The 14704-nt window shown below is 38.6% G+C and overlaps 1 protein-coding gene across 1 annotated transcript in view; it reads left to right on the top strand.

Moving 5' to 3' along the window:
- The window catches only part of LOC311281147 (kelch-like protein 29), a 176887-nt gene that overhangs the window by 50695 nt on the left and 111488 nt on the right, over nucleotides 1–14704 (top strand). The window contains exons 4-5 of the mRNA XM_084393871.1: nucleotides 9980–10127; nucleotides 10927–11406. Of these exons, the coding sequence (XP_084249997.1) occupies nucleotides 9980–10127; nucleotides 10927–11406 (628 nt within the window). The remainder of the gene's footprint in view (nucleotides 1–9979; nucleotides 10128–10926; nucleotides 11407–14704) is intronic.

The raw sequence follows: 14704 nt of genomic DNA on the forward strand, positions 1-14704 counted from the left end.
TTAATGGAGCAGTATCTTTTTAAAAAATAACTATTTATTAGACAGTATAATATTGTATAATCAGAGAAACATTTTTTTATTCATTCATGTATTTATTTTTATTCATTTTTATTATGTATTGTGTATTTATTTTGAATGATGCATTTTTTATTTAATTAAAAATAATTATCAATGAAACTAGAAAACAACGATTTACATTTACTCTTGTATTTGAATAAGCATAAATGTGAATTAAGCTGTTTTCTGTTTCTATTCTATTTATTTGTGGTATTTAGTTCGCCAGTGGTTTACTGTTTTAATGTGGTTATTCATTTATATAACTGAGATCTAGCTAAGTTAAAATGGCATGGTTATGGTGGGGGTTAAACTTGCAATCTAGAAATTGCAATCTACAAGCAGTAGCACAAATAAATACTATAGAATAAAGATACAAATAAGTTCCCTTTCAGTTGGTCACATTCAGCGTTACGTTGGAACCTATTTTTTACAGTCTATGGTTGGAACTGACCGACGAATTGGGGATCGCTTTGAGAGACCAATCTACTTTGAGTATAACTAAACGAGCCAATGAACAATGATCCCTTCGCCTATTCCCTGATCTAGTTCCTCTTCTGCTGGCCACCCTTAGGGGCTACTAAGGGCTACTCCTCGGGTCCTTCACTCCTGTAGCATACCGCAAGCCGTGGGAAGAGCACAATGGTCCTTTTCATGGGGTACCAGTCATTTTCTTTGGGGCTCAGTTGGATGACTCGAAGGGTGAGCTTGAGTCCTCCGGGGATGAAGGTTCGGCTATGTTGCCCCCTTCGGGGACGGTAGCGTTGCCCGCATCAGACCCAGAGCAGACGGCTATGCTTTCCCGGGCCGCCGCGAGCGACGGGGTCGAGTGGAGACCTCCACCAAGACCTCACCCTGCATCGAGACCTCGCCCTGCATGCCATGACACTCCTGTAGGTCTACCAGGCCAAAGCACTTAAAGGCCCACTGAAGTGCCTTAGAACGCGCAGCTTTGTATGATGTGTTGACGTAATTTCCACTGAAACAGGAAGCTAAGGCGGGACATATTGAATGGATCCTCCCCCTTTTCAAATAGCCAATAGCATTTAGTTTAACTCACAGACTGCATGTCGTACTTGACAGCACCATGGAAGCGAATCCGAGTGCTGATGATACGTTGGATTCAGTAGTAGCTGTGTGAATAAATTCCAGCCATTTCATTCTTAACCAACATACAGTTGGAAAACGGAATAAAACTCGGGCAACCAAACACACATCTCCAACCAGTGGCGTCACAAGTGGGTGGGACAGGTGTGTGGGGTGGAGGAGGTTGCTATACAATGCTAAATCAAATATATGTACTATATTTGTACAATAATTCAATTCAATTCAATTCAAATTTATTTGTATAGCGCTTTTCACAATACATATTGTTTCAAAGCAGCTTTACAGAAAGTGCATTTCAGAAATGTACATAGAGAAATACAGTTAGTTAATCATGTATTGATTTAGGGCATAAACATATCGCCAGCGTCGAGTCGTCTCTTCACGGGCGTCGAGTCGTCTCTTCACGGGCGTCGAGTCGTCTCTTCACGGGCGTCGAGTCGTCTCTTCACGGGCGTCGAGTCGTCTCTTCACGGGCGTCGAGTCGTCTCTTCACGGGCTTCGAGTCGTCTCTTCACGGGTGTTGGGGCATCTGTAGTTTCCATGGGAGGCTGGATACAAACTGGAGCTGACGATCTGTATTTACCTCGGGACTAGCATCCCGAGATAACAACAGAAAAGCAGATGGGAAATAATTAGCGTAGCTGCTGTTCATAATATTAATGCATTCAATCTGATTCAACTGTAGTATAAAAGGTAAGTATTATGTGAATGCTTGGCTAAAGAGATGCGTCTTTAATCTAGTTTTAAACTGGGACAGCGAGTTTGAGACTCGAACAATATCAGGAAGGCCATTCCAGAGTTTAGGAGCTAAATGTGAAAACGCCCTCCCTCCTTTAGTGGACTTAGATATCCTAGGAATGACCAGAAGCCTCGAATTTAGTGATCTTAAAGAGCGCGATGGATTGTAGGGCGATAGAAGATCCGTTAAATACACTGGAGCTAAACCATTTAGGGCTTTATAGGTCAGTAGTAATACTTTGTAATTGATACGGAACTTTATAGGTAACCAGTGTAGAGACGATAGAAAACAATAACAATTTTCAAAAAAAAAAAAACCCATTGTGATCAATTTCAATAGTACATCGGGTTTAATTTGTCATTTAACGCTCTGCCTTGCTACTCTCATCCCCCTTTTCTATCGCCACGTCGAACTTAAGGATGCTTACTTTCATGTCTCGACTGTTCCTACATTTACGTTCGAGGGACGGACATATAAGTTCAAAGTCCTACACTTTAGGGATTCCCTGTCATCTCGCGTCTTCACGAAGGTTGCAGAGGTAGCCATTGTTCCCCTGAGAGAACATGGCGTTCACATCCTCAACTATCTCGACGACTGGCTCATACTGGCCCTGTCACGAGAGCAGTTGTGTGAACACAGGGACCTGGTGCTCAGTCACATCAGCCAGTTGGGACTTCGGGTCAACTGGGAAAAGAACAAACTCTCCCCTGAGCAGAGGATCTCATTTCTCGGTATGGAAACTGTCCTCTGTAAAATGTACTGTGCACAAGCAACCTTTCGGGTTGTACTAGGAACAAAATATATGAATAAATCTTACCTCTGATTCGTAGTTTCATCCGTTTTCAGAAAGCCAAACAAAGCAATTTTGCTTTCGCACACACAGCGTCTCCGCGACATGACGACAACACTACAATTCAAAGAAGCCTTGTCTTCTTTCTTTGCATATGCCTTCGGCCGGACAGTATTCTAATATTTCACATTGTGACATAGGCGTTTGAGGAAATAATATCTGGACTTCAATTAAGGCGTTTTAGGCAGGACTGTTCTCTGCTAGATAGACTAAATCCTTTTTGTGTGAGACTATGAGCTTTGTAACTTTGCAGATCGTATACAAATGCAAACATACATTACAGACTAAAGGAAATGGAAAACTTTAAAAAGCATCATATGACCCCTTTAATGACACGGACAAAAGCAGTTTTATTAGGTTGCCTTCATTTTAAGAGCGTATGTACGGATCAAATATACTGATACACTTGTTTTCTTTCTCAACTATCTACGTTCATCTAAGACATGCTTTAGATGTGACTGTGAGTGCACAGAAAACCGTCTCTCAGAGAGTGTGCAAGTACAGAATAGTTTGAAATCGCTTTAATGTTTAAATTGGGAAGATTTAAAAAGTGGTTCAAATGATAAACTTTTGTGATGTTGGAACACTTGGCCCAATTGGGCAAGTGACAATTCTGTCAACTGTCCCGAAACACAGGCAAAAGTCGCAACGTGCAGCTCACTTGTAGTGCAGAAGTGATGTGCTGATGTGAAGCCATTTGTGCATCATAGGACAAAGAGAGAGAAAACACGGTACCACTCAATCACTTGCACTGTTTTCAAATTACTGATTTGATCTGAATTTGTGTGGATTAATTTACTCATCTAGCCTACATGATATAGTGCATAAATGTTTGCGACACAAATCTCCTGCATTATAAGTGCGGAACCTGCGGAATGAGTAAAACTATTCACAATACCGACAATCCCATGCTGCAATCCAGGCCCTGTAAATATATTATTTTGTAAAGTGATTGTAATAAATAGATGTTGGTAGTTTTGCCTATTTTCACACCTCATTCATCTGGATTTGATTTGGACCCTGGTGCATTTTCTCCATTCAGTTTTTTGGGGGCAAAAATGAACAGCGATGAATTGTCATCAACATCAACAAGTGTCATGTACTGAGTTTTTACAGTCAGCATGTTGAGTGTCATTTGAGATTCCCAGTAGAGTTACAGCGAGAATCTGACCGTGCGAGGGCCGTTTCTACCATCATTTCAAACACACATTCACACGCTTCTCCCATTTAATTTCCCCCCTAATCATCGCTGTCTTGTGTTTCTAGACTCAGGCTCTCAAGATGCCCCTGAAAGCTTATTGAGTATTTCAACTGCTATCTGTAGCATGACCTCTTTCAACAGCTCCACTCCGCTGAAGGTTTCATTTTGTCAGCTAAGAGCTCTCTCATTTAGATTTAGTGAAACTGCATTATGCTAAACGGGCAGTCAGAACATGCCAAAACATGCAGCACTCCTTTGAACTCTGCAGTCGCTCACGGAGAGGAGAAAAGAAAATGAAGAGCCTGCAAAGGAAATATGCTCTCATCGCAAGATCATTTGAATTGCTTGTTATTATACTTTTGTATTGTTCCACTGCATATTCATATTACAGATAATAACAACGGGTCTGCCACACTGCTGTTAACAACTCATAAGATGGGATAATTTAATTCTATTTGGGCGGAATTCAGAATATTAGGATTAAACAATAGGAATTGTATTAGTCCAATAGAAAAAATAAGTAATTATTCAAATTTATTCTCTGATAAAGAAAACTATTTCTATATATAATATATATATATATATATATATATATATATATATATATATATATATATATATATATATATATATATATATATATATATATATATATATATATATATATATATATATATATATATATAAAAATATATATTATATATATATTTGGAAGGCCTTAGTATTAGACCAGTCAACTGGTTTTGCTTCAGCACCTAGATTTTACATTGGACATCAAGTGGTGACATCAAACCTGTTTTTTACTGTGCAAAAGTAAACCAAATTGTTGACACTTTACAATAAGGTTAATTAGTTAACATTAGTTAATGTATTAACTAAGAATAACTAACAATGAGTGATACATTTGTTACAGTATTTATTATATTTTGTTAATGTTAGTTAATAAAAATACAGCTGTTCATTGTTTGTTCATGTTAGTTCACAGTGCATTGAGTAATGTTAACAAATGCAACCTTTGAGTTTAATAACATATTAGTAAATGTTAATTAATATTAACTAAGATTAATAAATGCTTTAGAAGTATTGTTTATTCTTAGTTCATGTTAACCATGTTAACTAAGGTAGTTAACTAATTTTAACTAACAAACCTTATTGTAAATTGTTTTCCCAAAATGTATATATACATTCTATACAAAATAATCAACACACTGATGGCTGTTTTGTTTTATATATATTAACCAATTTTGCCCTCGTTTTGCTGCTTCAATTCAAAAATTCTAGTATTGATTTGAAGGCATTCTCAGTTCAGTTCTGAATCTCACACAGCCCTGCAGAGATGTTGACTTTGAGACTTGTGTATTTCTTCCTGTCATTCATAGATATAGCGGTGTCCCTCACCGGTCTGAAGAGCATTGACCCTTTTAAAAGCCATATGTCCTTGCTGTTGAAAATCATCTGCAGCCGCACGCACACAGAATTCATCTCAAAGTAAAGCCGCTCCAGTCTGAAGCTTTTTCAAGGCTGCTTCTTTGAGGCCAAAGGCACAAACTAAAGGCCAAAAGTTCCTCCTTTGAACCATCAACAAGAGAAAGATGTTCCTTCTTTAAAAAAAAATCGCCTCTGTTCCCATCAGCGGGAGGCCACCGAAGATTCCCGTCTCCGAGGATGTTTTTAAAGATGCCGCAAGCCGTAAGGAATAGCAAAGTTACTTCACAAAGCCACGGTCCTGACAAATGATGGATCATCGGTTCCTGGTGCCGTGGGAGCGAGCGCTTCTGCTGGGTGAGGAAGAGCCTTCTGTGTTGACAGCTGAGATAGGAATAGCAAATAAGAGCATGACAGTGTGGATGCTGTATTTGGCTTTGTGAGAGGCGGAGAGCGATGCTGCCCAACGCCTGGCGGATTAGGATCGTGGAGGACAGCCATCCGCTCAAATGGAGACGGCTTATTTGACTGCGGGAAGTGATCCTGTGCGCACACCAACGGATGGAGGGTGAGCAGAAGCATGCTGTCATAGTTTGACAGGCCCTCGTACAGTTACGAACACTTGCCATTTAAAGAGACCTCGCTCAGAAGATACGACTTCGTAACGTTTTCACGTGACACAGATTATAAAGTCCCATTTTCAACCTTTCCCTACAATTTGCTGGCTGTGTTCTGCAATGCAACATCCACTTTTCTTAATCCAGTCAGTTTTCAAAGGATAAAAATCTGTTATTCTGTTAATCTGCCCTGTTATTTATTTATTATTTAGACCAGACTACTGTTCTAAAGTTTAGTGTTGATAAGCTTTTTTTATGTTTTTGAAGTCTCTTTTGCTCATCAAGACTGCATTTATTTGATCAAAAATACATTAAAAACTGTAATATTGTGAAATATTATAAAAAATGTTAAATAACTGTTTTCTATTTGAATACATTGTAAAATGTAATGTATTCCTGTGATCAAAGCTGAATTTTTAGCGTCATTACTCCAGTAATGTCAGTGTCACATGATCCTTCAAGAAATCATTATAATATGTTGATTTGCTGCTCAAGAAACATTTATGATTATTATCAATGTTGAAAACAGCTGTGCTGCTTCATTTTTTTTATTTTTTTTGTGTGTGGAAACCCTGATTGATTTTTTCAACGATTCTTTGATGAACAGAAAGTTCAAAAGAACATAATTTATTTGAAATATAAATCTTTTGTACCATTATAAATGTCTTTACCGTCACTTTGGATCAATTTAATGCATCATTGCTGAATAAAAGTGTTAATTTCCTAAACTTTTAACAGTAGTACAGATTTCATTTAAAATGTATGTCTGTGTTTTAGTTTGTGGGCAATTAGTGAGCAAGCCGTTACAGTATATGTTCAGCTGCTTTACGTGAATATTGTGTGTTTCATCTTGTCAATTTCTGCAAGCAGCTGAAATGATCAGCTTTTTTTTTATTTTATTTTTTTTTATTCTGGTAGTGTATTCTGAAATTCTGACCTTGAAAATGAGATGTGGCATGCAGCGTTTCCTTGCGGATACTCTTCGTGCACAAACCAATACAGAAATGGAAGTATTTTAGTAAGTTAGCTAAAATGAACCCAGAAATGTAATATTTGCCATTTGGCTTCCCCTGCAGGCGCAGGGAAAGTTCTTTTTAAGCGCATGCAGGATGGCTGCAAATGAGCACACGTGAGCTCCACAGCCATTTCTATTATAATTCCACTTGCTCTCCTGGTGTGGTTTGAAAACTTCTGCAGGTCACTTTCAGTAAATGAACCACCTACTTCCTGGGAAGTTCTAAAGTGTCGCTCTTGCCTGGGGACAGAACGAAAAGCTGTTTCCGGACTTATTCGTACATAATCATTACATGAGTGCTGTGTTGTCCGCATTTAAATTGCAAAGAGGTGTGTGTTACACCGCAGGTTTTGGATGTCACACACTTGGGAAATTATAATTGGTAATGCCAGTTTTATTTATTCCACAGGTAACGTTTTGACAACAGCTCTAGACTGATACTCTTTCACACACGGCTATGATGACTCTATTATAGCCACTGGCTGTTTGCCCTTGGTGAAGTGGGTCAAATTTTGGGGTTAACGTTAGGGATTATGTGCAGTTAGCTTGTCACAAAATAAACTCTGGTTTGACGTGACACCCTGAAGCCTGGGTGTATTTTGGGGGATGATTTTGCCAGTGTTATTAGGAAGTAAATGATGTGCTTGAATTTTCTACTGTCTTCATCATAGTGCTCATTAAATAAGCTTTTCAGTATCACAAACCATATTAGGTGCATACAAATCTCCCATTCTGTGCGTCATTGTAGATAAAACAAACATTTTATAAAAAAAAGAAAAGAAAAAAAGGTGGATTTATCAAAAAAACATCCATCCATCCATCCATCCATCCATCCATCCATCCATCCATCCATCCATCCATCCATCCATCCATCCATCCATCCATCCATCCATCCATCCATCCATCCATCCATCCATCCATCCATCCATCCATCCATCCATCCATCCATCCATCCATCCATCCATCCATCCATCCATCCATCCATCCATCCATCCATCCATCCATCCATCCATCCATCCATCCATCCATCCATCCATCCATCCATCCATCCATCCATCCATCCATCCATCCATCCATCCATCCATCCATCCATCCATCCATCCATCCATCCATCCATCCATCCATCCATCCATCCATCCATCCATCCATCCATCCATCCATCCATCCATCCATCCATCCATCCATCCATCCATCCATCCATCCATCCATCCATCCATCCATCCATCCATCCATCCATCCATCCATCCATCCATCCATCCATCCATCCATCCATCCATCCATCCATCCATCCATCCATCCATCCATCCATCCATCCATCCATCCATCCATCCATCCATCCATCCATCCATCCATCCATCCATCCATCCATCCATCCATCCATCCATCCATCCATCCATCCATCCATCCATCCATCCATCCATCCATCCATCCATCCATCCATCCATCCATCCATCCATCCATCCATCCATCCATCCATCCATCCATCCATCCATCCATCCATCCATCCATCCATCCATCCATCCATCCATCATCCATCCATCCATCCATCCATCCATCCATCCAAACTAGTCATGAGACTCAACAGTGCTGTCCAAATGTAAGGAGAAAATAGACTTGACATTCTTCAGCTCCATGATGCTATATTTATTCAGTGTTCTCATGTGGAATATTCCAGATGCAACTTTTGACAAGTTTTAGTGAATGCAGGTGAATTTCATTACTGTTAGTTCTCCTGTCAGTGATACGAACATGCATCTCTATTCTGAGAAGACTAGAGGCATTGAAATGAATTTTTTTTTTTTTTTTTTTTTCAGGACTAGCCTGCATAGCATCTACCATCTGAATTCCACAGAAAGAGCTGGAATGCCTTTATTCATAAAATTCAAAGTCCCTGCATGTTTATTTGTTTTCCTCATTATAATAGCAATTTAATAGGGCATTGAATAAATGCTAGTTAAAGAAAAGGTCAAATTAAAACCAGACATGTGAAAATGCAGCTGTAACAGACAAAAACTGTATCTTTGTACTGTCACAGACATGTGAAGTTTGTTACTGACTTGTACAGTATTCACTCTTATGCCTGCCCTGTTTAGAGTTTAAAGTGATTCATACTTTTGCTCATTTTGTTTGCTGAACTTTGGATGAAATTTAAAACATTTAAGCAACGGCATGAGGAATGTGGATAATTCTGTCTTGCTCTGTTGAAGAAATCTCTAAATACATTTTTTACATTTTAAAGAAAATTTTTTTTTTTCTGGCTTGGCAATGAAAAACACACTGACAAACTCAACGCCCACACTTGACACTAAGGAGGCATCTTTTTATGTTTTCTTCTTTTTATTTACAGTTTTGAAAAGCACATGAAATAAAAAGTGGCATAAAATTAAGAAGACATTTAGGACTTTCAGCCAATTTTTCTTTTCTCCAACTTGGAAGAGTGAATTCTGACAGTGGCATAATAAGATCCATCCTTTAAAGACTCAAAAGATGAATATGAATTAAAGACTCAAAAAAAAAAAAAAAAAAAGTCTAATTCCTGGCACATACAAATAGTGTGCAAAACTGTCTTTATATATATATAAAGCGACAGTTCTGCGTGTCCATTTCCATTCAACTTTAGTACCTATTTTCAGCTAAGTGATTAAAAGTCCCCCTCTATCCCTCACAACTTCTTACCTTCCCTTTGATTTACAGTCAATGCGAGGCAGATAAGAATTAATTAGTAAAATGTTCTCTATATAGATCTCACTTTCTTGCACCCAGTCAAATTGCTGGGGGCCGACCTTGGATTTTCCTGCATTATTGATGGCTCTAATCTAGAACAGCGGCATAATTAAAAGAGCGAATGGAATGGAATATTAACAAAGCAAAATGATGTACCAGTGTCTGGCAAATGGGCTGTAATTGGAAACGTAGACATAGTAATTAAAGGCTGGTCTGTTTACCCAAGACGTTCTTCTCGTTGAAACAGGTATCTGGGCACCCGTTGGCAGACACGCAGACACAGGGCCAGGTCCTGGCTAATAGCGTCCTGTGGGGACAAACACCCATTAACCAGTCCACGCCCTGGGACACGGACGAGCCACCTGCAAAACAGATGAGGGAGAAAGATATGGCAGGTAAAAAGCTGAAAGCAAAGGCACCAGCTCTACAATAACACATCTTGTTCATTGTCTTTTCATGCATGGATAGATTGATTGCTCGAAGTGGCTTCAAAGGGGTGAGTGATATGGCAAAAATGTCATATCACATGATTTTTTTCAGGCAAGATCACGATCCACGATCTTATCACTTTTTTTTTTTTTTGCAGGTTACTTTTTCAGAGTCAGAATGAGCTTTATTCACCAAGCCTAGAATGAGCTTTATTCATACCTAGAGATTGGCATGGTTTTATTTCAGTTAGCCTAATAGCTAGTTTGATTTGCATTGAGAGATGATCTTATGGAAAGTACCCCATGCCAATCTCTAGGTATGGTGAAGGCTATGTGATGATGTGGGGCTATTTTAATTCCAAAGGCCAAGGGAACTTTATCAGGATGCATAGTATCCTAAACAAAAAATAAAAATAAATACTTAAAAATAAAAATCTGCCTGCCTCTATGGGAATTTAACATAGGGGTGTCCAAACTTATGCACCCTGTATTTTAAGGAAGAACATTTATTTATTTATGATACATTATTCATTCACAAAGAAAATTGGTGTCCTTAAAGGTTGGATTTTTCCTAATTTTTTAAATTAAGGCATTAAGTTCAATTTCCAAAAGATGATTTTTTATTCCTCTTTTTAGTCAACTTTAGCATGGGTGTCTAAACTTATGCATAGCACTGTAGTTCATGGTGACATTTTAATGTTTCACAATCTAATATGGTCATATTGCACACCCCTACTTTAAATGCATGTTGTTTCTTTCTCTGCAGCTCCTCTATGGCCGCCGCAAGTTGCTGCCACTGTCAGCCAGGCTGGACTCTTGGCGCACACATACGCCCTGCAGCAGGCACCAGCTTACAGCCAATGTGCGACCGTCCAAGCGCCCATTATCGGTGTGACCCCAGCTCTCCACACTCCTCACCCTCAGTTACCCGCACACTACCAGCTACCGCAGCAGCCTTCACAGCCGATGGCCAGCATGGTCCTCAACGTCCATAGCCAATCCCTCACTGTCGGTGGCCTGCCCCCAATGCCCAGCGTCTGCCAGGTCGCCCATCCCGTCCACACGGTGGTGGGCAACGGTCACCTGACCCATCCCATGGTGCAATCCGCCACCATGACCTCCTCCACGCTGCCCACCAACGGACCTCTGACGAATGGCCAGCAGGAGAATACCAACAATGGCCTGCAGATGCTGAGAACGGTCGGACTGGGGAAATATGAATTTACAGACCCCTGGCATCCCAAAGGTAAATTATGTTTTGGTTCGGTTTTCTAGACGTTATAATGTCAAGTCAAGGTTTAGTGCTTTTCATGTTACTTCAAACCAGCTTCATAGAAAATCATGATGTTGATGTTTATAATATCTTAGGTTATAGCTGGGCAATAAAAAAAGCTTATCTTTTGCAATTATACAAGCAATCAAGCAGTATGGATTTGCTATATAGAATATATTGTTTTACATGAGTGTACTGTGTGTATGCGGATAAAGTTGGGTGTAATAAATATCCAACTTTATATACAGAGCTGTGCGATAATACTGTTTACATTTTGTGATGATATTAAAATCATGCTCTACAGTCTACATTACTTTATGTGAGTATACTGTAATCATTCAAGTAGGATGTACTATATACAGTATATACAAATTTTAAGAGATTGCTGGCTAATAATATAGTTTACATTTTGATAATATAACAATCAAGCAGTTGAGATTCGCTATTTAGTATGTTTTATGTTTTGTTGCTCTGTGGTCAGGTCAGGTACTCCTTTAGTCTCCAAAAAAATCACTCGCAATCTTTGACCTGCACAACTTGATGATCTTGAATATACTTATTACTTTCCCACCTTTCACTTTCAAAAAGCCCCCCTTTCATCACCACCTACAAGATGAGAAGAGTTGGGGTGGATTGCTTTTGTTTTCCTTTTGTTTTCCTTTCCTACCGTGCCAGTGGAAGTTTGTAATGATTTAATGAATTTCAAGGATTATAGTTCTTCTGATGTTCGGCAGCATCCAGGAACGATTGTGAAGATCAAATAGATTTACTGGGCAGTGGATGCTTCTACAAAATTGTTGGTGGGTCTAAAATATCCGAAATAATTTCCATATAAATGGAAACCTTATGTAAATATAGTGTAAATTAATTTCAGTTCATATATCAACATAGTTGAGACAGGCAAGTTTAATGTACCATAGCTAATTTCTTAGGAATGATTTATTAGGGGAAATAAACTTGTGCTGTTTGATGTAACTTGAGTAAGTCTTAACTTTTCTTTTTGGTTTCTCGTTCTTTAGATTAGATTTGTATGATTATTCGAAAGATAACAGTGTATGGTTATTGTGTTATATTGTGTCCTAAAGCTCTAAAATCGGCCTGATTTTCTAGCCAGCCACAGGCAGAAATATTTTTTTCTTTCTCCCTGTATTGAATGTCATTTTAAATCTCATGAGGTATTCATCTTCTGAAGAGGAGAGAACATGAGGCGAGTTTACTGCCCATTTATCTGCTTACATGATGATAGGAAATCAGATGCAAAAGACTAGTTCATTAAATATTGATAGTTTCTACTGAAATTTACAGATTCAGTTAGAACTGGACATTAGTGTCAACAGAAATGGCATCACAACCCATTTTACTTTCATTGGTTTGTGTAAAGTGGGTGTTTTATACCAGAATCTGGCCTGAATGTGAGTTTGCTTTATTGCCACAGTTGTCGAAAGACTGAAGAACTTTAAACTAGAGTTTGCAACTAACAACTGTTTTGTGGACATTAATGGGTTTAGGTAATCATTTTGAGATGGTAGCATCAGAATGTAGAAATGAGTTAAATTAAACATTATATTTTGAAGTAGAAAGACTGAAAGTATTTTCTTGCAAAACATACTCCAATAATCTTTAAAGTGTAGAAATGGTGGATTTTTTTCAAGGAGATTAGTGAAAACAGAACATATGACAAGTTTGATCCTCTGATTCAGACCTTGGCATTTGAATAATCCTGTGAAATATAGATACATAGATTTATCTTGAATGTTGGCTGTTCTACAGACAAAGATTGAGACTTTGCACAATGCATTTAAGAACGTATGTAATCTGATACAATGTAGGCGATGATTGCAAACTAATGGTTGTACAGAACAGGACAAGCTAGACATGTTAGCAACCAAGGGACACATGCAGTTGTAGGGAATGGGGTATATTGGTGCACATATTTTCCAGATGAAAGTGTAGAAATGGACAGAACAGACCTAAAGGAAGGATAATGTGTTGTGAGATGGGTTCGTAGTGTTTTTTTACATTTACATTTTATCAAAAGCATTGCATTCAAGGTTTTTGTTTTACTATGCATTTCCTGGGAATCAAAACCCATGAGCTTGGCATTTCTAACACTTTACTTTGAATACTCAGAATAGGGTGTGGAATAACATTCTTACTGATAATGTTGGTGCAATTGGACTCAAGTCTAGATGACTCTCTCTTTAATGTCTGTTTAATTAATCTAGAGTTCTCATGTCTCCATTAGTGTCAAGTTCAGTCTTAATTTATAACCTCCATTTCTGTTTATCAAACCCCCTTGTGCTGCTATGTGAAAGCGTATCTCTGACAGGTCGGGTTTAGGATGAATTATCACAGCTTTATCTCTCTAAACAGTAAAAGCTGCTCCACACAGCTTGATCTGCCCCTCCACTCCTCCAAGAACACCAGAGACGTCCATCAGAATCTGACTTGATCCTACTGATTAGTGCCTTGACTTAGATTAGTTGCATTGATTTTTAGTAGTGTTTGCCAAGTCAAGTTTACTATCAGTGCTTATATTTAGAGTTAGTGATTGAATGCAGAGTTGACCTCTCCCCCCCCCCCCCCCAAGTACTGTATTTGAATTACACGTTCAACACAGTGCATTGCGTTCCTGTAAGTGAATATGTAATTGATGAAATCTAAAGTGAAATATTGAGGTTGAAATGTGTCTCCTTATAGATGTGAGAGCATGTTAATTGCTTCACACTGATGACATCTGTTTATTTATGTTAGGGGTGTGCGATATCACAATTTTGGACGATTAAAATGTCTGCATGATCTTCCTTTGAAGAGAGATCATAGTATCTTCCTACTGGGCTTATTGTATCATTTCACTTCTGATTTCATCCTTCAGCAATTGATTGGGTCGTAGGAAGTTGGCCCTTACTAGCTATACTGTATGGAGGCAGATCTGAATGCCAGTTTGCAGTCAGTTATGGAGGATATAGCCTCAACCTCCTCCGGAACACACGTCATGAAGAGAACAGACATTTTGAGGTGGAGGAGAGGTTGATATTTTTGATTAAAGATTACAAGGGCATATGCATTAATAAATAATAATAATGATGTGGATAAATCGTTTGTAATATCATTTGGTTTCTCTGACCTGACCAATATATATATTTTTTAAATTCAATGAGCATGCCGATGAGCATGAGTATCTCTCATGATTATGGACTTTCAGTTTGTTTTCATCAGTTTCCTTTGTTCTTAGTTTGTCTGTCTTGACCTGATTTCTCAGTTTGTTTGA

The sequence above is a fragment of the Rutilus rutilus genome (genome assembly GCF_951802725.1).
Source record: "Rutilus rutilus genome assembly, chromosome: 21".
In the NCBI taxonomy this organism is placed as follows: Eukaryota; Metazoa; Chordata; class Actinopteri; order Cypriniformes; family Leuciscidae; genus Rutilus; species Rutilus rutilus.